General features: G+C 35.3%; 1 protein-coding gene across 1 annotated transcript in view; it reads left to right on the forward strand.

Annotated features, from left to right (window-relative positions):
- Positions 1-22938, forward strand: part of Dbp21E2 (putative ATP-dependent RNA helicase Dbp21E2) — a 79277-nt gene extending 56339 nt beyond the window's left edge. The window contains exons 10-13 of the mRNA XM_081758794.1: positions 5474-5631; positions 12308-12491; positions 16020-16172; positions 22757-22938. Coding sequence (XP_081614920.1) covers positions 5474-5631; positions 12308-12491; positions 16020-16172; positions 22757-22864 — 603 coding nt within the window. The 3' untranslated portion in view covers positions 22865-22938. The remainder of the gene's footprint in view (positions 1-5473; positions 5632-12307; positions 12492-16019; positions 16173-22756) is intronic.
- Positions 22939-23737: the final 799 nt, after the last annotated feature.

The following is a 23737-nucleotide window of genomic DNA, read 5'->3' on the forward strand; positions in this document are numbered from 1 at the left end:
TCATTCTCAGGAAGAAGCTGTTAAACAAATGAGAGCAACGTTCGAAATTCTAGTGCAGAGTAATATTGTCTCAGCGTCTGATGCAGAAAAGGCAGACAGAGAATACAATGCTTTAGTAGATCAGACACATGTGAGGGAGAAAATGGAGTCGTACAAAAGAAATAAACACAGACTTGATGACTTCTGGATGAGTGTGTTACCACCAAATGATGTATATCTGTGCAAAATAGTAAAGATATGCCTAATTCTTTCCCACGGTAATGCAGCATTAGAAAGGGTTTTTTCGGTAAACAGGGAAATAGTAGTTGAAAATTTGTCAGAGGATTCTTTAGTGGCGCAGCGTGTAGTGTATGATGCTGTCAATGAGGATGGTGGCATACAAGTCCTTCCTATCCCAAAGCAGATGATTCTATCAATGAGAAACGCATACGTGAGATTCAAGGAAGCCGAAGAACACCGCAGAAAACTGATGTCAGAAAAAGATCGCAGGGCCGCTGAAAAAAAAAAGAGCAGAACAGAGATGAAAGGAACTTGAAGCAAAGAAACAGAAAATCATAAATCAGTTGTCAGAATATTTTGCTACCATAGAGGAGGAGATCAAGAAATTGCATGATTAGATTATTTCATTGCATATATGAAGAAGGAGACATTCTATGATCAGGTAAGAACTTGTACACTTTTTCATTACATTCAACCTTTCCTAATTTTACGAAAACATTTTTTTTTTTTTTAGAATGAGTCGGGAAAAATTTGGAAATAGTCAAGAAAAGTCTGGAAAAAGTCGGGAAATTGTTGAGAGAAATTTGCTAGACACCATGAAAATATTATCTTTTAACTTATTTTATATGAAGTTTTTATGCATTTAATATTTGTAAAGTGTCAAAGCAGTAACATAACTAAATGTCTAAACATGAACATTAGGTATGTTATTTTTTGATATTTGTAATTAATTGGTCTTCTACTTAACACTGTTTCTGTACCAAATCTAATACGATTGTATATATATATATATATATATATATATATATATATATATATATATATATATATATATATATATAAGTAAATACAGTGTATTTCAAAAAGAATGACCTGATTTTTAAAGTCCATAAGTATTAATAAAAACATACTACAAAAATGAGATAAGTTGCAAAATACTCACAAAATCTTCAAGTTTTAGCTATGCTATTACAAATGTTGTGTCCACCAGCAGCAGCACGAGCAACATCTAGACGATAGTTCAGTTCACCATAAACTTTACACAATGTATCTGCGTTTACAGCAATTATCTTTGCACAAGCATCCTGTCTCTTCAAATTGGCGATACCAACCACGAATGTTTTTGGGTTCAGCGGATCAATGCCAAAATACCGACGAAAAGCACACTGGACCGAAATCACTGACTCAAGTGTTGCAAACTACAGCACGCGAAACGCTTTCTGTTGAGCGGACGCCATCTTACTTCTGACTGACAGCAAACTGAGAAGAAGCATGAACAGACATCTAACGGCGATTTTCTGAAACTAGGTCACGTCTATTCAAACAGCATTCATTTCATTTCCTTGCCGGCACGTTCCATGTTCCGTAATTATTACCTTCCAAAATCAGGTCATTCTTTTTGAAACACGGTGTATATGTAATACAGTGAACCAGTTGAGAAAAGGGTTGGCTATGAGGGGAGAGTGGAGACCAACACACACACACCAAAAAAAAGTTAGTGTTAATTACGACAGGCATTCTTAGAAAAATGTCGTCCGAGAAAGACTTACTCTTTTTTGTTGTATTTTTTTTTCTTTCTTTAACCCAATAGTTTCTGTTCATTTCCTTTCTCAACATGTTGAGGGCTGCAACCTGGTCAGTAGTCAGTAAAAGTCAATATTTAGTCACTGTTTTAAAAATAAGTCAGTATTTCATGATCTTTGGAAGGTTAAACGAAAAATTTTCAATTATTAAGTAGCACTTTAAATGTTTGGAATGTTTTAAATTAATAAATTAAAACTATTAAGTTTAGAAGACGATGAGTTCGAAGCTGATGAAAAAGAATAATTATTTATTGAAACCAATTTTTCCACAAGACTAACGTTTCAGAAGAGCACAAATTCCCAATTGTCAAAAATTGTGAAAGCAGCTTTCGCTTTCACATGGCTTGGATGAGATTGAAAGGGGGTTTTCAAGCTCCCTACGCATTATGACTTCTGATAGGACTAGTATGTCAGAAAGTTCTCGATGCTCACTTGTACATTAATGGATCTCTACATGAGCTTTATGATGGAAAGGCACATCTTGCAAATATATCTGAAGAGCTTTTAGATTTGATTTATACGGCTTACAAGAGTTATAGACAGTATTGTGAGGGGTAAAGGAAATAAAGAGAGAACAGGAAAAAGAAAGAGAAGCAACGAGCAGTAGAAAAAGCATTGCAAAAACTTTTGACTGAGAAGGTAACTACTGAAGAAAAAATCTACTTTCAAACCAATTTTGCTTAGGGGATGAAGACATATACGCAGCCCATAGGTTATTGAAGGAAGCAAATGAACGGTTGAAAGAGCCAGACATTTTAAAAATAATACAGATTTTACCACTTTTCTTTTGCTTGTTTTTCATAAGTGAAATTAGATAATGAAATGCAACTTACTACAAACATAGATAATGTTATACTACGACAAAAATTATGAAGAATTTTCAGTGTTGCCATCTATGGAAATTACAGTGTTGTCAAAATAACATTTCCCCCAAAATCTAAGTTAAGCCAGATATTAGAACGAACTCAACTGCATTTGATTGCGTGTCATGTTGTCTTGGAATCCTGTGAACTACTTTTTAAATAATAGTTGTATTTAGTTTGTAATAAACTAAATAGTTTTAACATACAGTTACTAAAATTAAATAATAGTGTTATTTAAAAAGTAGTTCACAGGATACCAAAACAACATGATATGTAATCAAATGCAGTTGAGTTCGTTCCTCTAGTCGCTGCCTTAACTGAGATTTTGGGAGGAAATGTTATTCCTATAACACTGTAATTCTATGGATAGCAACACTGAAAGTTCTCGAGGTTCATATTTTCTGTTGTAGAATAACATTATCTTTGTTTGTAGTAAGTTGCATTTCATTATCTCCTTTCACTTATGAAAAACAAGCAAAAAAAAAAAAAAAAAAAAATGGTAAATTTTGTATTATTTTTAGTGTCAGGCTCTTAAGAATAAGGATCATGTTGCAGCCAAATTAGCGCAAGCAATGCTTGACAATGCCGCAAAGATGAAGTAGGAAGCTAACCAAAAGAAGCAACTTGGTGATACAACATAGAAGAATAATATAGAGGAAAGGAAACCTTAATTACAACCTCTGTGCAGATAAAAGAAAGGGGGGGGGAACACATATATTGTATACCTTATTGTATTTTATTGTATAATTTTATTGATATATATTTGGTCTAGGAATTAATTCGTGCGGGTGGACAAGAGGTGGCGCAACGAACGGAGCGTCCCACAGTTCCGTGTATCCACACATGTGTTGCAAACCCCTGTCATCGCGTATCGTTCGTAGTATAGGGCAGTGGATTAAAGCGTCAACAACACCAGTTTGTAGTTAAGTGAACATGGCGCAATTTGTGCCTGATAAAGTGTTTTTGCGGGGTGTCCTGCTGCATTACTTTAACATGCAGAAAAGTGCGACTGAAAGTCATCGTATTTTGGTGGAAGTGTATGGTGACCATGCTCTAGCTGAGCGAACGTGTCAGAAGTGGTTTGCACGGTTTAGAAGTGGTGATTTCGGCTTGGCAGACCAAGAGCGAGCTGGACAGTCAAAAAAAATTCAAGACGAAGAATTGACAGCATTGCTCGAGCAGGATTCGTGTCAAACGCAGGAACAACTTGCAGCAGCATTAGGCGTTGATCAAACAACAGTCTCCAAACGCTTGAAAGCCATGGGAATGATTCAAAAGATGTCACATTGGGTTCCACATGAATTGAAAGACAGAGACGTTGAAAGACGAAAAACCATTTGCGAATTGCTGCTTCAACGACAGAGCAGAAAGGGGTTTCTGCATCGAATTATTACGGGTGATGAGAAGTGGATCCATTACGAGAACCCTAAATGAAAAAAGGCCTGGGTGAAACCAGGTGAACCAGGTCCATCACAACCAAAACGAGATATTCACTGTGCAAAGGTTATGCTGTGCATATGGTGGGATATGAAAGGTGTGGTGTACTATGAGCTGCTGCAACCGGGTGAAACTATGAATGGAGAACGTTATCGACGACAATTAATGCGTTTGAAGCAAGCTCTGGCCAGAACACGACCAGAATGGGAGAACAGACATGATAAACTTATTGTTCAACATGATAACGCTCGCCCACATGTCGCAAAACCGGTCAAAACCTATTTAGAAAATGTCGGATGGGAAGTTTTACCCCACCCGCCGTATTCACCAGACGTTGCTCCTTCGGACTACTACTTGTTCGATTGCATGAACAACGATTTGATTGGACAGCGGTTTACTTCTTCAGAAGATATCGAAACATGGGTCTCTGACTGGATCGCTTCCAAGGATGAGGACTTCTTTCGCCACGGAATCCGTACATTGCCTGACAGATGGGCGAAAGTGGTGGCTAGCGATGGACAATATTTTTCTTAAGGTATTTATGTATTTTGTGTTTGTACTACAGCTTCAATGTGTGCGCACCAACCGCACGAATTAATTCCTAGACCAAATATATATATAGTTTTTGTGTATTTACATCGAGTTACGTGCCTAAATTATTCATTGTAGTATTTTGATTCGTTCTATTTGAGCTAACAAAACAATTGAGAGTTTTCCAATAAGAGCACATACTGGCAAGTACCTTTTTTGTGTAGTAGAACATTATGTTATTCTGTGTAAAGTGTTCCAAATATTTCACTTGCATCAAATTTCAAGTTTTACTTTGACAGTTTGACAAAATCACTCTTGATAGTTTTTCATTAGTACATTTTAGAATAGATACTATTATAAAAAATATTGCACGTTTTACTAATAATTAACAAGTTTAACACATAAATTATAATGTGTAAATTATAATATGTAATTATAATTATAATTATAATATAAGTTTAACGCATATTTACAGCTGTCCAGCTAAAATGTTGTTGTAATAAATAATTGAGAGATATAGATTTCTTGGTAAGGATCCGTGCATTTTGTCCTTTTCAAAGTCAGTATTTTCATATGTAAAGTCAATAAAGTCATAAATTTTGATCTCAAAACTAGTTTGCATCCCTGCATTTTTTACAGATTGTTCAATATCACAGCATACAATCGTATCTGACATTCATTTTTTTCTAGTTCACCGCAATATACTGGAAATATTTCCCTCACGACACTGGAAAGTCCAAGTCAGCTGCAATAAACACCCTGATGATGTTTCTTAGTCACTCATCAAGTTAAGAGATTATTTATGTTTATACACATTCATTATTTACTATCTCATTGCAGTGTGATTCTCTAGTGAAGGTAACAACTACACATCTTCATCGTATTATGCCTCATGTTCCTCAGAAGTTCGTTCGGTTAGGAAAATCTCAGAAACCTGGAGAGTTATTGCGACTTGTGAAAGCAGATGTGAATCAAGGAGTGCCTGTCATGATCTTTAGGTATGTTTACGATAAACTTTATGACACACTTTTTTGTTTGATATACTATTGAATTTGAAGTCTCCGTATCTGCGACAGATAGTAAATTTATTACTAGAGCAACTACAAAGGATAGTATCAAGTAGTCTAAAAAGAATTGAGCCTTTTGCGTACGAAATGGCGGTAGTGTCCCAAAATATCCGTATTCACTTCGCAACGGGTCAGCACTAATGCTATTTGACAACCGATAGTTGCAGGTAGTAGATGCATGGAAGGTATTGGAAATCTGGTAATCAGATGTAAAGTATTGCTCCGTGAAGATGAGCAAACTTTCCGAAAACTACCCTATATTTTACAATTTCATTTCGATAAAGGTACAAATGCTGCACAGGCCTGTGAAGAAATTTGTGCGGTTTATGGGTAAGATATCACTAAAGCCACAGCCAAAAGATGGTTCATTCGCTTTCGCTCAAGTGGGCGACCAATCATATCAAAAGTGGATGATATTCTGGCAAAGCTGAGCAAGGTTGGTATGTAAATAGTCATGACATAGCCAGTGACCTACACATCCCTCACCAAACAGCGGTAAACCATTTGGAAGAACGCTGGCCACAGCAAGAAGCTTGACATTTGGATGCCACATGGTCTGACTCGAAAACATTTACTTATTTGAGTTTCTATCTGCGAATCTCTACTGAAACGCAACGAACTCGAGCCATTTCTCAAGCGGTGGCTCACGAATGATGAGGAGTGGATAACGTTAACCTACGATAACGATATGCAAAAAGATAGTGATTGAAGCAAGAAGACGCTTCACCGTCTGTGGCAGAGTTCACTCAGACGGAAAATTATGCTATGCGTTTGGTGGGATTTGAAGGGCATCGTGCATCACGAGCTGCTGCCACCGGGCAGAACGATAGACTCGGACCTGTATTGTTGATTATAATTAGCTTGAGAGCACCTAGCAATTTAAAAAAAAAAAAAAAAAAAAAAAAAAAAACAGCCGGAACTGGTAACGAAAAGCGTGTCGTATATCAGACTGCATACGTCTTTAAAACCCGTCAGAAATTGAGAGAACTTGACTGAGAGGTTTAATACACCCATCATATAACCCGGACCTTACACCATCAGACTTATTCGCTTCGATCTCTGCAGAATACCTTGGGTGGTGTTAAGTTAGCTTCAAAAGAGGTCTGTAAAAAATAACATGTCACGTTTTGTTTTTGTGCATGATAACCAGAAACCACTAAATTCTATAGCGAGAGTATTATGGTGTTACCGGAAAAATAGCAGAACGTCATCGAACAAAATGGTGCTTATGTTGTTTGATAAAGTTATTTTTGTATCACAGTAAATGTCTAGTCAGTTTTTTAACTTCTAAAACCGAATACTTTTAAACAACCTGATATATTAAAATAGGGTTGATACATTTTAATAGTGTTTGGGTGACCATTACCAGAAAATAGAGAAATCGAGAGCATGAGAATACTAAAAAATAAAACTTAAAACTATATATATATATATATATATATATATATATATATATATATATATATATATATATAACGTTCAGAGCACAAGGGAATCAAGTCCAATTACCAAAGTTGTGAGAAAAAAAACATAAAGTTAGTACGATACGCTTAAGTACGTGGGTAAGTTAACACTGTTTTTTACATTTAAGAAACATAACAGCTAGATATTTAAAATATCTAAACATGAGTCTTTGAAGCTTTGAAAGGAGCTTTAGATAGAGATCTTAAAGATGAAATATATATCCAAATTGACTTTAAAAAAAAATGGATTTATGTAAGTAAAAATAAAAATTAAATATAACATAATAACAACCTAGATATGTTCCTGTAATGACTACGTTTCCCTTAAATGTTCATCTATATTTGTGCCAAAATTCTCGATTGTCTTTCTTAACTGATGTTTTTAAGCTTAAAAACATCCTAAAGAGAGGCAATCAAGAATTCCAGAGATATACATATGTAGATGAACATATAAAGGAATATTGATTATAATAGGTACGCATCCAGGTTAATATTGTGTTATCTTTTGATGCGTCTCCTGCACGTTCGATAAGTTGCATTGAAAATATAATAATTGAAGAGCATACTATATACCATATAAGTTGGAACAAAGGAAGTCCGAAGCTGATAAATAATCATGGTAAAAAGAGTATTTCTATACCTTTTCGGGCAACATTATAGGTCAATTTGAATTAAGTTGTAAATAAATATGGTTTATATCCTAGCTGTAAATCGCCGATTAATATAGAGAAACACTTTACGGTCTACAAAATATATTTTGTTGGAAATATTATGCAAACAAAAGTGTCTGAAGCTTTATTTCAGTGTGAAAACTCCTACAATAGTATAATCAAGAGAAATACTGACATTAGGTTCAGGAAACTTATGAGAGAGTCTCAAGATAAGAGTTCTGTAATTTCAGATCTTTCCAAACATTTAGGGATGTCCAATACTGGAATTAAGTAAATTAAAATCATTAAAGAAACTTCATCCTATTTTGAAATAAATAAATAAATAAATAAATAAATAATGTGTTTGAATCGTATATAATAACGAAAAACCCAAGTTAAATTCCGATGAAGTAACCTTGGTAACCTTAACAAGAATTGGGACTATAATCAATAATTTTATTCAAATTTTAGAGTTTCATCAAGTTTGGACTCACTTATAATTGTACATTCCGTATAAGCTCAGTGGCATGATAGTGGAGCAATTGGTCAAAGAATTATGAAGTGATAAAATCTACATGGGTTATAGTTCGTGAAATGATGTTTTGGCAGTGGGTTTCATTTATTTAGTTTTTGTGAAATTATTGAAGTACATTTGAGTTGTGAGAATGTTTGTTGGCCAGTATATCGCGATTTACATTCCATTTAATATTAGTTATCGACCAATAAATATATAATTATGTGCATTCATCGATTTTCGTACTTGAACTGACCGAGGATGAAAAAAGGAATGGCTCTCAAAATCATTTCTCTATATTAAATACATTATAAGGTTAGTTCTACTCTTATTATTTAGTAAAGAAAAACTTGCCAGGTTGTTCCTATATTTGATTATGTTGATTTACGTCCATTATCAGGAGCGAGATCATATAGGACGAAATCTGCAGTTCAAAGTTGTATTGTAGTGCGTTTGATTCTCTCCCACAGAGAATCAAGCCTGGGACCATGTTAAACTTTATGCTGGATTGGCAACACTGTTAATCTAGTTGTACTGTAAAGTATGCCAAATAATGTTCTCTTGTCGATCTTTACATGGTGTGTAATTTCATTGTTCATATATATATATATATATATATATATATATATATAATGTGTGTGTGTTGTGTGTAAAAAATGAAGAATATATACATTTTGGATACAGGAATCGTACACAAGAAGTGACATCAACAATTCAATCTAGTCTTAACAGCCAACAATAATGAGTAGCAATTTTTCATTTATAACAAAATATGCTCGAGGAAGAGGAACTTGCTTGAACAGAGCGTTTCAGTCTTTTATTACTGTCAAATCATAATCATTTACAAATGATAACATGTACTAATAGATGAATATAGATATGTTATAACCTAAGATACGTTGTGAGCTCGCGTAGCGTAGTCGCTAACGCTCCCGCCTTTGGTGCGAGCTGTCCCAAATTCGATACCCGGTGGGGACACTCGATCGAAGAGATAAAAGTAATTTTAAGCCAGCCATTCTGAAAGGTTTTTCCTAGGTTTTCCTTATTCACACACCAGGCAAATGCCGGAGTGGTACCTAACATAACGGAACCAGGCCGCTTTTTTTTTTCCATTCCGTACTGCCTCAGGTAGTGTAATCGCCCAGGGACGTCATCCCCCATACGTGACAGGCATTTTAAGGCCACGGACGCCGGTAATGCCCAGCAATGTAGCTCCTAATTCTAATCTTAGATATACTGTAGGTTCCTTAGTGATATATTAGTTATCTGCCCAAAGGAAAAAAAAATCTGCCACTCTTATTATACTTGGAGGTGAAGTTACCCATTGAAGCAGTGACATATTTAGATGTGTATGTAATCAATATAAAATTTACAGTTTGTATGAAAAGCTTACCAGTACTATCAACTGGCATATGCAGCGTAATTCAAAAGCATGCATAGATGAAATTTCGGTCCGATTAATGAGAACTTCATGTATAAGAATAGCTAACCTTTTATTTTAAGCTATAACTAACCTTTTATTTTAAGCTTTTTTTCCTTTTATTTAGAATATCAATGAAAAACTTTAACAGAATATCTTACATAAAATCAAAAACGTGAATGAACTTTATACAGAAAAACTAATAGAATTACGTAATAATCAGGAGCAAAAAAATTTATACTTAAATACAACAAGTTAATAGTGCTATATTCAGTAATTGCACGTTTTGATTAATTTGATTTAAAGTAATATTAAATACGTAATAAGAATGCAATAAAATGTTACATACAAAAGCTATGATACTAATAAAAGTATCTAGGTATATTTTAACTCACTTTTAGTTCTCTCAAAACGTGTAGAAACTTGCCAAATTTAATTATAGACAGCCAATAAGTTACGCATGCATAAATTCTCATCACAAAGCCAAAACGAATTATCACCATATAAAAGAGAAAAAGAACAGGATACAATTTAGTTACCGTTGGCCAAAAGGTAAGCCTCCTTTAAAGGTGAATATTCTTATTTGGATTCCTAGTCCAATTCACTTTTGTTACAATTTAACTAATTTTCCAGGTACAGTAGAGCGTCGATTATCCGAACGTCGGTCAACCGAACGACCGCTTAACCGAACTGTGTACTCGCTCGCACCTGTTACTCTCCCACCCTACCGTCCATCATCCCCCTCACTCCCAAACCAAGTTTCCCACAGTAGTTGCCGCACTGAGCCACCGCTGGCGGAACATTGCTTCTAATGGGGCCTTCATAAGGCGCTGCTGACCGGCCAAGCCGCCAGTCGCTGTGTTTCAACAATCAGCACACTTCTTTTTATGAATAAATTTACTGTACAGTACTTCTTTTTGGCAAATAAACATGTACAGTTCGATTATCCGAACAAACCAGTTTTCCGAACACCCATGTCCCCCAATTACTTCGGATAATCGACGCTCTACTGTACATCAAAAGGGAAAGAAAAAAAGAAGCTATCTACCCCTCACTTACCTGTAGCTAGAACTGGCGCGATTTCACCTGCTACTCAGGGTTTACGGGGCTGCCACCAGATGGCACACCAATCAGTCACAAGGTAGGCAGGTTCTAGTAATGGCACTCTCTAGCATTAAAAAGCAAACCAATTAAGCAAGTCGAGTAACTACCTTACAAAAATGCTACAATATTTTTCTCTTTAATATTTTACATTTTTCTTTCTTTCTTCCGAGAACAACGAAAATTCACGTTACACATAGAAGAGTCAAAATACATGGACTTTCCTTTAAGGTCGTTCTCAATACACGCCAAATTTATTACGTAAAATTGTTCACAAATGGAAAGAGCAGCGCACTTCATAAAAACGACGTAACTTACATTAAATACAGATAAGTAAACATAAATAAAACTTTACATCGTATAATAATAATAATAATAATAATAATAACATTATCTGTTATTATACTAATGAACGATTATGGTAGGCGAAATCGTGTGTAATTGTATGATGTAGTGTCCAGCACATCGTCATTCTAGAGTATTGTTCTATACCTCCAAGTTCTTCAGTTGTCTCAGTTCTCTCGATGGACAGGGGCATTACCCTAAAGGAACAGAATTCCTTTTTTCAATTTTCCATAGCGTTGCACTTTCAGTTTTGTGAATAATGCAAAGTAATTAAATGTCTGTCCCATGGGCATGTAGTCTATGAAACTCCATTCTTGTCCCAGAAGAATGTTGCAGTTTTCCGTCCGATTTTTGTTTTTTGAACTTCTTGAGGCAAGGGAAACCTGAATGCCCCCACTCAATTGATAGTTGTTTCGTTTTAGGATCGTATTGGTACAACCATGTTTCGTCTATGGTTACTGTTCAAGACAGAAATTGGTCGGCTTTGTGGTCAAAGTGGGAGATGACTTCTCTTGATGCCCTCATTCGTTCATGTTTTTGATCTGCTGACAAATTTTTAGAGACAAAACCCATTTTGCCGAGAGCTTACGCATTCCCAAATCATCATGAATTATGCTACCGACGCGTTCCCGAGAAATGTCCACAATCTCTGCCACATATTTTGATGAAATTCTTCGATTTTCAAGAATAATGTTATGAATTTCATCCACGACTTCGGGAACAATCACTGTTTTCGGTCTTCCTGCACATGGAGTATCATCTGTTGAGAAAGTGACACATTTAAACTGTGCCACCAACTTACCACTGTATATGACGGAGGAGAGTCTCGTAATGTTTCTCTGATTTCTCATGAATTTGCTTCGGTGATTTTCCTTAGTGCAACAAAAATTTGATGACAGATCTGATCTCGATGTTCGTGAAATTTGCTGGTTGTGCACATATGATTACTTCAGGGGTCTGAAATGCACAATAAGAATTTCGTTAAGTTCATTAATCTTTATGTCCCGTATTTCTGCACACTTCATTCTGAAAATATTAGATCAGTGCATTCAAAACTGTTTGACTTTTGTTCTCATCTGTATTCCGAACTGTCAATATTAAATCTTTATTTCAGCAATAAGTCGTCAACATGCGATTGGATATCCATGTTTCTGAATGAAAATAACATCGAATGTGTGCATCTTAATGCGAAAATGCCAGTTGTTTTACGGGATGGACAGTTCAGACAATTTCAAAATGGACAAGTTAATGTTATATCATGTACCGACATCGGTTCAAGAGGTCTTGACACAACCAGGGTATGTAAATATTTTATTAGTTATTGAGTAGTTGAGCATTTAATGCATGATACTAAATGCGTGTGTGTATGTCAGTACGGAGTGTTTATTTATAAAATGTACATTAATATGGTTTTACGCACTTGTTTAGTCTTTATATTATTTTTTTGGGGAAAGGGGTTGTTTCGGAAGAAAGAAAAAATCGATTTCGTTTGTAGAAGACGAAAACTTAGAATTTATAATATCACCACTTTTTTAGTGCATTTTAAGTGTTTTTTGGCGATATAGCATCAGAGGCGGGTTTTGGGGCGGGCGAACCAGGCCGTTACCCGGGGCCCCGCGCAGAGAAGGGCCCCGCACATAAATTAAAGTATATACAATATTGCATGTTTTAATTTTTAAAAAAATATGAGAGAAAATGACAAAACAAAAAAAATGTTTTCGTATTTTGTACACGTATTTTAGCCAACAAGTATAAAATATAACACAAACTTAATAAATGTGCTCGAAATAATATGTACTAATAATCCTAGACGGCACTAAAATTTTTTATTTTATTTTTATTTATTTATTTATTTATTTATTTATTTTAATTTTGCACACAAACTGTACAGCAATAATTTGATAAGCTAACAAAGAGTTTATAGATCAATATTCTAAGCGAGAAGTTTGTTCTTATGTATTACATAGTATGCATTTGTAGAATGTTTTATTGAGATTATAACAGAAGGGTCAACTTGTTTAGCTTTAATACTTTAGTAAACGTCTACCATGCGAAACGTAAGTGCGAGGAAAAAATTAGCAAATACTGTGTTCTTTAGTGGTGTATAATTATCTTTTCTCTGATCTAAAGGGAGGCAATAATGATGTGAAGTTGGATTATAACAAGAAGGTCTTTTGGTTGTAAATGAATTTAGGTGTGACAAGCAAGCACTTGAAAGTGTTTTTGAAAACAACCCTGCCAACAGCGGGAGAAGTCGCGGAATTGAAACCATTTTCAAGACTGTCACAAAAAGAAAGGAAAACAGACGAAGCGAGGATGAGGTCCGAGAGCTTTCTGCAGAAGACTGTTTCAAAATAGAATAGTTCTTTGTTAGTACGATCCGTCGAAGTTCTAAAGAAGCATTAACACATATTTGATTTTCTATACCAGGTTAAAAATTTGACTGACATGAGCGACGAAGACCTTAAGTGCTGCAAAAACTTAGAACAAACATTAAGTGCTGGAGAAAAAATTGACATAGATGGACTGGTACTGTATGAAGAATTGAAGATGTTCTCACGAGCCTTTGATGGAGAAAAGAACCTACTACCAGTGCTTAAATATATAAGTGAAAACAAATTGGAGGAAATCTACCCTAATGTAGAATTTGCTTTACCAATATTATGCACCATACCGGTTACCGTTGCATCAAAAGAGAGGAGCTTTTCAAGACTAAAACTCATAAAAACATATCTCAGGAGCACCATGTCGCAACAGAGACTGGCTGCTCCCTTCTCTCCATTGAAAACAACGTGCTTCTACTTTAGACTATAGTGCTTTGATAGAAGAATTCAGTCAACTGAAAAGTCGCAAAGCTGTTCATCAAGTAAGCTTCTAGTTTCCTGTATTTTTATTTTAGAGCAGTATGTACTTCATCTAACTACAACAACAGTTGGTTTTACACAAAAGCTTACAAAATATGATTGTGCAAGTGTTCCAATCCAAATAGTAGGGCCGCACGACGCCAACTCGCCCAGGGCTCCGCAAGAACAAAGGCCACCTCGGCATAGTATAACAACACTTTTTTGTTATCAATGTATTTAACTGTTTTTGATAGTATTTTATATTTCGGCTACTACAGAGAGAGAAGTTTTAGCTATGTAATGAAGGTAACATCAGCTTAAGGCGTATAAAGCGTAAAGAAAGGAATAGGCCCTATGAATTTCTAATAAAACAAAAAGTTTGAGAAAAATATTTGGTGACAAGAGAGATCACGAAAGCTGGATATGTGCGCATGGTGTATAAAATTCTAATTTGTATTTTTTAAAGGGGGTAGGAAATAAGATGGAAGAATGGAAGTAAGATAAAATTGGTCTTAGGCAGATGAGTGAATACAGTCTTGATTGGATTGAATTGGTACAGCTTTAAATCCAACTAATGAGCTTTTGTGTATATATATATTAAAAAATCACTGGTAGTGATCAGTCTTTGAAAAAGATTAAATTCGTTGGGTTAAGTTCTGATCACTTAGACCCCTATTCTACAACTGCTTCATGTTCGAAAATGTTATTATTCCCCTTTTTTCCTTCATTTTTAATATTTCCGTGCGTGTGTTGTCTTCACTCTTCTCATTTTCATTGGAAGAAAAGTGTGATTAACTAAGCAAACTCATCACCATCAAAATGCCGAGCACGTATGGACCGTTTCTGATTTTCAAAAGGCTCCTACTCGCACTATAAGTCATTAGTCGGCACCTTGTATATCACGTCATTAACAAATCATATATATAGTAACTTTCTTTAGGTAATAAGTACAAACTTGTTGTGACTCTTATCGAAACGTTTGGGTTGCGAGCGGAGCGAGCAAGAAAATTTTTATTAATTTATTTCTTTGCAAATCGACAATAATATTGATTTAATAAGGCGCCAATACTTTTTCGGGGGCACCGCGTCGTTTACTCATTTCCAACACTTTTTTTCTTCTTGCTTGTTCGGTGCCCCCTTGCTATCAGCGCCTGGAGCAACCGCTTCGCTCGTTCTTCCCCCCCCCCCCTCCAGGCTACGACTGTGAATTTAAGCCTACACGTACTTCAGCCTCCTTCGATTCAATGAACTAGAAATTCAATGACCGATGTCTGGGAACAAAACCACAGGACATGTCGCCTAGTGTGGGGTTTGACGACGACGACTTCGACGATTAGAAAGATACTTTCCGCAATACATGATTTTGGCACATAAATTTTACCCTTGTTGAAAACTGTAACGCATTTTAAATTGCGTATTCTCTAGTAGACGGCAACAATGACTTCGTTTTTTGGAAACGTTTGTATTCCAAATTATTTCACGGTGTAATTTATTTTATTTCTGTTGTATCTGCGCAGTTTTTTTAAGCTGTCTGGCCGTCCATAGCCCAGTCTCTATTTTCCAAAGACAGATGTCAGTACATCGTGAGAGGACCATCAATGGAAGATCGCCAACTGTTCGGACACGTGCTGTGAAGACTTTTCCTATCCTAAGTTCATCCATTCTCTTTCACAATCTTTTCGCCCTCTAACATTATAATCTGTTTCTCTTTGAAATTATTAAATTTAATTTTGTTAAGCAACCCATATCACAATCCCATCACCTTTTACTGTAAAGATTTTAGTTTTAAAAAATCCTGGGATGAGCTTGTCAATTATGAATCACCAAATTCTTAATTTACACTTCGTTATAACGAGCTACAAAAGCTAACGAAACATACTGCACACTATGACCTAATATATTCAGTGTGGATTTGAATAGCATATCATTTTGTGCGTGAATAAATGGATTTCTTAAAATTTATGATTAACATTTATTAAATAGGTAAGGCATGTGATCAATTACGATTTTCCAACCAACATGGCTGATTATGTGCATCGTTGTGGTCGAACTGGAAGAGTTGGTAGCCAAGGCGAATCTCATGTAACAAGCTTCGTTGCATCCCAGCCAAGTGTAGAACTTGTACAGAAGTTAGAGGTAAGTCTAACATACTGTTCATTGCACAGAAATAAAATTGTTACAACTAAAGGAAGTTGAACAGCTCATTTTCTTATTGCTTCACAATAAAGGTTAAGTAGTTATACACTGGTATTACAGAATCTAGATGCCATAACGAGCAGACAGTAAAATCAAATTTGTGTAGAGAGAGGGTTGTCGGTAATTTACTCAGAAGTCTACACGTTGATAACACAACAAAGTAAGACTGTCAGAAATGAAGCTTTCAGCAGGCAGAGTATTGCTCCAAGTTTTGATACCTTACAGGTAGTGTATGTGTATATCCCTGGTAATGCACAGTTATCAACCCTGTTTTGCAATTCTTGCCATGACGTTCCAACATGTCACGGTTAATGTCCGCGATTACATGCAGGGTCTTCTGTGCATCTGTGTTAAATCATGTAATATAGGGTGCACGCGCACACAGAGTTTTTTGTGTAACCCCACACGAAACAATCGCTTTAAAAAAAAAATGAAATGAAATTTTTGAATTTAACGTTCCACGATTATACCTGTTGAGCTAAGGGAGACGATGATTAAAGCAAGTGAATGATGATGGAAGAATATAATGAGAAAGTGGAAGTACCCCGAGAAAACCCACGAGCACGATGTTGTTCATCACAAACTTGCATGGTCAGGGATCGAACCAGGGACTCCACGCATCAGAGGTAAGTGCTCTACCACTGAGCCACCGTGACTCGAACAATCGCATGGAGTTAGGTGACCATGGGGGCCAGAGAAGAGAAGGTGATTTATCCTTGGAAGCATTTCCAATCCAGCGACCGGAAGTTCATCATTGAGGTAATCACGGATGTCCTTCGTGCTGTTCCATCTTATCCAGGCAAATGGTACTCTAACAATGTTTTGCGTGGAAAAAAAAAAAAATGACCATAGACTTTGGAAAAGAGAACTGCGTTCATTTTTGGGAAGTCACGGTTATATTCCAGTATTAAATAAAGTTGTTCCATTCCCCCATTGGCAACTTACTTCACGACACAAGTGAAAAGTGAATTTGTCATTAAAAATGAGTTTTCAGCAAACCTTGTTTTCCTCTAGCCGCTCCAGCTAGGAAATCAACGCAGAATTGAAAACTGAACATTGTAATACTTCGAATTCAGCTTCTGTATTAGCTGTATATGCTATGGTTCACGCAAAGACGTTTGCATATTATACATCGTATTGAGTACTGTGACATTTGCAAGTCGTGGCTCTCCTGCCATGTTGACTGCTGTAAGCTCCACGTAAATGTTTATTTCGCACACCTCAGCTGCCTTAACGACGGTTCTGGGCAGCCATTCAATACACAGAGAGCCAAACTTCTTGATTTTGGTGTGATATGTAGGAATATTTTTGTGTGTAGATGCTTCTGCTTGAACTACTAAAAAGAACTCCACTGAGGATTGACACAACAGACTTACTTTAGCAAATTTCATGGTGCAGAAAGATTTCTTCTCAACAGAACGTTACGTTTCGTCATGACTACACTCTGGCGGTAAAATCTGCAAGTCGTTTCATTGCCTACTACAGATTAAACCTAAGAGAAATTATCTTCCTTCTGTTAGCTTCGTTTCTGATATGTATTGCTTTATTATTATGCTGTCGAGGTGTGAATTTTGAACAGCCCTGTACATGATGTTACAGCTATACAGCAAGTATTTTCGCTATACTTTTCACCAGATAGGGAAGAGGAAGCACAAAATAAATATAAAAATTAATAGTGTCAGTGTTAAAATTAATAAGAAGACTTGTTAGTTAAAGTAATGCAGTAAGGTGAGTATTGTATAAAAGTGGTTTAAAACCTAAAAATTACTCAATTGACATTTTCAGTGATCTGAGTGCACAAAGGGTGAAGGACGTTTATTTCATTACTTTGCAAGCCCGTAAATAACTTACAGCAGTGGACAAAAAGAAGTTACAGAATTTTAAACAACAGGTTTGTTTGCACAGAAACTCAGAAGTGATGAATAGAATTACAGAAGTGTGCAGTGAAACATTTGGTGCCAACTTTTCTGTTTACATGTTTTGAAGAGATGATTCCAGAGAGGATCGAAATATTGTGAGATAATGACTTAAGCACGAATTTAAGTTAGGGGAAGCCATTTAAGTTAGCTATGTGGAATTTTAATTGTTGGAATTCTTATAATCAGGTGTGTGCCGACAAGATAAGTGAACATTCTGCAAAGCTCAGTTATATTTTACAATTTTATTTCAATAAAGACTCAAATGCTTCACAGGCCTTTGAAGAAATTTGTGCTGTTTATAAGCAAGATACACTGTCAAATCCAATGGCTAAAACATGTTTCAGTCACTTTTGTTCTGGAAATGTTGGTGTTTAAGATGGTCCTTGCACTGAACAATCATTCATCGCAAAATTGGATGATATTCTGGTGAAAGTCGAGCAAGACTGGCGTGTAATCCAGAAGTTAACAGCTTTTCTATGAGCAAGCCGTTGTACGGAGGGAATGATTATTAGAATATATCCTTGCATATGTAGGGAAGAAAAGAAACTTGGGTGTTTGCCCTTTACCCATCACCCTTTTTTTGTATTGGGAGCGTCAACATAGCGGCCGTGCGAAATTAATTATAAATTAATCGAAACAAAAACAATGTGTTTGCACTAGATCATTGGAAATAAATACCAAATTATATTTAAAAATAAATAAATTATGTATTATGTATTTACTCCCCGTGTGTGAAAATATTACAAATGACGAAAAAGATTTTTCGTCAATGTAAGTTTTGCATTCAACTATAAATAACGTGAAAACTGTCAGAAATATATATATATATATATATATATATATATATATATAAAGCTCGAAATAAACATAAAAGGCTAGTATAAGAGCTTGCAAACGGTGCCAAAATCATTTCTCTGTTTCAAAAATTAAGGAAGGTATTCTACTTCGTTTGGTGCAAAATATGTTGGCTCGTGACCCGACAAGATTGCACAGTTTACAATGAGTTAAGTTTCGAGTGCAAATTATTAGATTGAAGCTTACTTCTGTATTTGTCAACAGTATGTAACTACAGCATATTTAAATATTTAGAGTATCTGTATCGAGAGTCATATTCAGGAGGAGGATCCTAAGGTTACCAAGGCCGCCGAAATTCGGCTTCTATTTTATTTTCCAAATTTTCACACATAATTATGTTTATTTAATGTGTAGTTTATATTCACTGCTCTTTCGGATCCACACCCTTTCTGAAAGATTTGGACTCTCCAAAATAAATTTAAAAAACAGACTTGTCTATACCCTTACAATATTGTTTCGCGCAATACTAAAATACTAGAATATTAAATGGTATTAAATGTAAATGAATTACAGATAAGGTCACCATCCAATGGCTAAAACATGTGCATACTGCAGTGCCCACCCTCCAAAAAAGATAATTTACCGTAAATGTAAATATAAACTGATAATGTACAATATTCAGCTACTGATATAAATTATTATACTGTACATCTAAGTGTAAAGAAACATTAAGAAATACGTGTAATCATGAACTCATAGTGTAAGGGTCTTCAAACAGCTTGAAAAATATTCTTCTATTCTTAAAGCTAAAGAATATATTCTGTCATGCATATCAAAGTGATCCAGTTCTAATAAGCTCCTATTAACATTGTTTAATGTGGCAACATTGGAATAAAATCAGAACTGGTGGAGTCTCTTTATCCGGGAAGTTTGCAAACTCGAGTGTAGTGTTGCGCATAAAGCTTGTTTGTTTATTTTATGTCACCCTTATCGTTTTTCAGTATAAGAACTACGTCCGACATGTTACAGTTAAATTCATGTTAGGCGAAGTCAGGGGTGCCCACATGCGGTTTTTAGAACTTAGATTGCGCCGATTAAATTATTTGGAAGTAATCATTTTTCATTGAAAATGGTACAATCAAACTGAAGAATGATACATTTGGAGAATGGACACTCCTGGAAGAAATAATTTTCTAGCTTCAAGTGTAGGCATTTTTAAAGAAACATAAAGGTAACTATTACACTAAAGACTATAAAAGAACTTCACAATGTGAGAGAAAATTTAACATCTTCAGAATCCAAAAGTGCTTATGAAAACGTTAAGCTTGCACATCTTGTCTCGAGATTTTAAGACCTTTATAGAGCAAAGTGGGAAATCACCAGAGCAGTTTCTTTATTGAGATAATTTCTTTCATACAGCTAAACTGCTCAGATACCTAATACGTTCTGATAGAGGACAATGGAATCTTCGTGTGTATATTATTCAGAAACTCCAACCTCTGTGTGCCATGTTTGGTTGTATTAAATATCCGGTTAGAATTCTTTCTACTTGGAAGACATGCAAACATATCCTGAAATATTCAATATATCCTTGCAAGGAAAACATATCTTTAAGGTTCAATTACGAATTCACTGCTGTAGGAACTGATATTGACTTGAAACAGACATCAACAGGTCAAAGTATATCAGATATCATGGGACGTACCAAACAGAATCAGTTTGTTGTGAAATGGGAGTTTATATTCCATGAATTACTGGCAGTAACAATTTATATTGTGAAATAACAATTAATTTCAACAGCAACTTATTTTCAAGATCATTGTGTATTTTTTATAATGAATTAAATAATGAATTTTTGCTATAATGAATTAAAGCTAGAAAGAAGTATTTTACTCTAATAAATATCTTATTCCAGTAACTGTTGATGTTTAAAGATAGCAAGATTCGTATAGCATTATCATCCAAATTAGAACATGTAAAGATGTAGCCTATAAATACTATAAGTTTCAAAACGTTATAAATATTTGTTTTATGTAATGTGATAAACGCGGTTTTTATATACTGGTATGTATTTTAAACATGAACTTTGCAGTGCGGTGTTTGTGTTGAGGAAGGGGGAGCTCTTTACGTCAGAGTGCCTCTTGGGTCCAGGAACCTTTATCCGCCCCTGGTTATAGTGAAAACTCGTGAGTCAAGACGTATAGAAAAGTTTTAAGGGGTTCAAGACACTAGTTACAGTCAACTTCGTTTCTGACTTAGGGCTGTGGAGTATAAGAAAATTATTCTTTGGACCCCAACACAAAATCGCTGTTGAGTTGTAGGGGAAACGGGATACATATTTTCAGAGAAAGTCATACGTAAATATTACCGATCTTTTGACTTTGAGGATATTGTGGAAGTCCTCTATAGGAAGTAGAAATGCTCAAGTAATCTTCTAAGCAAAGCTTCAGCATTTCAATTATGAATTACTGAATAAAAGTACCGAACCGTTTTTAAAAGCTCTTGAGTGAATTCACCTTTAAAAGGTAAAATTGACATATGTTCATTTGAAGAGTTCGTTGGAGAAGAGAAAGTTCTGATGTAAATGTAAATTTGATATACATAAGTATATAAGCATATATACAAGAGAAAAAACTGACTGTAGGACTCCTGCACTCGAAATTAGGTGACTGCAGTAGTGTCAATTATATATATATATATATTAGGTGTTAATGTACTATACCGACAAACTGTAAGAGGTAATTCCTCACATCAAAATAAGAAAAAAAGTTCATATGAACCTGTGGGGAAAAGTGCATAGTTTCAGAGCTAGGGCTGTCCAAAATCACGAAAAAAACAAATTTTAAGAGGCCCTATTTCGAATTTGAAAAACTGTGGAAGGAGGTCCTTATCAGCGTAAAGGAAGTCATGTTTACGCAGTCCAAAAATGCACATTACATTAATGTTCAATGGATGTACAGAGTATTCCCTGCAGCGTGAAATTCCCAGACATGCCATCAACCGAATTTTGAGATATGCTCTGACTTTATGATTGGTCCAAAGTAGGCAAACGATAAGTCTTGATAGAAGTGAAGACGGAATCATTTGGCGCGATGTCGGAAGTGTTAAGGATCGTCAGCAACACGGTCTCTCGTACTCGGGAGAACGCATGCTGCGATGTTTTCTTTCACGTTTATAAGCGAAGAAAAACATGGAGCTACCGGTTCCTAACACTTCCAACTTCCCTCCGAAGCACTGGATGTCCATTGTTGTCAAGGTTACCTCCTACTTACTTTGGACCCTCCTTGAAATCAGGGTATATCTGAAAACTCTATTGAGAGCTTATCTGAGAATTACGCCCTGTAGAGAATACCCTGTACACCTATTAAAAATTGATGAAATATGCACTTTTGGATTGTGTATGCGTGGCTTCCTTTACTCTGATAAGGAACACCATCCACAATTTCTGGAATTCGAAATAGGACCTGTTGAAATTTGGCTTTTTCGCGATTTTGGACAGCTCTAGCTCTGAAACTATGCACTTTTCGCCATATGTCCATATACACTTTTTCTCTTATTTTGATGTGAGGAATCACCTCTTACAGTTTGTCGGTATAGTTCATTAACACCCTATATATATATAATTGACACTCCTGCAGTCACCTAATTTCAAACAAATATATCTTGTGTATACTAGTATCCTTGGCTTCTTGATGGTGTTTAGATGAAGATAATGGATTTCAAATTATTATTTGAGAGTTAAGTCACTTCTAAACCAGTCTTGTAGTGCAACTAGTTAAAGTTATTAATAACTTTTTTTTTCTGTTTCAGATGGCTGTAAGAAAAACTGATGCTCTGCCTAATGTAAATGCAAACATAACAAGGATAATAGAGTCAAAGATTGAGAAACAGTTGTTCGGAAACCTACCAGGTTTCTGAAATAATATTTATATATAACTTGTACGATCAACATTTTGTAGTAATTATTAATGAAATATAATTGTTTTTATACATACTTATGTTTTATTTAAATTGTGTGTTTTAAAAATGTGATCGCTTTCTTTTTAGATTTTTAGAGAAAATCTCTTAAATTTCTAGAGAAAACATTTTTAAAACGTCTAAATTGCAGTTAAGAATATTTATCATTGATATTAGATCTTCATCCTTCCTATGGGTAAAATAATAACGAAATTCAAGATAACTGCAGAGCATCATACTTTTGCTAAGAGCCTGTTTCGTTTAAATAGTGGGAGGTGACTATGTCTGGAACAGTGACCGTTACTATTTTAAAATTAAGAATAAAGATTAAAATTACTGCTAAACACTTTTACCTTCACAACAGACATTTTTCCAGAAAAACTGAAACATTGTTTCTGTAGTGTTTGAGAAGTGAAACTGTCTACATATTTTTCTTTCTTTCTTTCCACAAGAGTTCCACAGGTAAAGACACATCTTAACACTACTTTCAGTTTAGCAAATTTTAGATATTACTGAAGAAAGTGTTAGAGGGCACTGAAATATTACAAGTGAATCACAAAAATTCGAGATATAAGGTAAGGTTGTTCTAATTTGAAACAAAGAAGCCGAGCTTCACAATATGTACACAATCTGGTCTGAGGATGATGCTCCGTAACATATGCCATTAGCGTAGTTTGTATCTATACTTGCTTAGAGAGTATTCTTGCTAAACAACCAATTACAGTTTGTGACGTTGTCATGCTAGAATTGCAATTTGTACAACGCAAGCACGCTTGCGCTTGTCATCACAGGAAAAGATACCATGTAAGTTTGAAGTATGTTAGAGAACATCTG

Source organism: Thermobia domestica, chromosome 5 (assembly GCF_964235325.1).
Source record: "Thermobia domestica chromosome 5, izTheDome1.hap1.1, whole genome shotgun sequence".
NCBI classification, from domain to species: Eukaryota; Metazoa; Arthropoda; class Insecta; order Zygentoma; family Lepismatidae; genus Thermobia; species Thermobia domestica.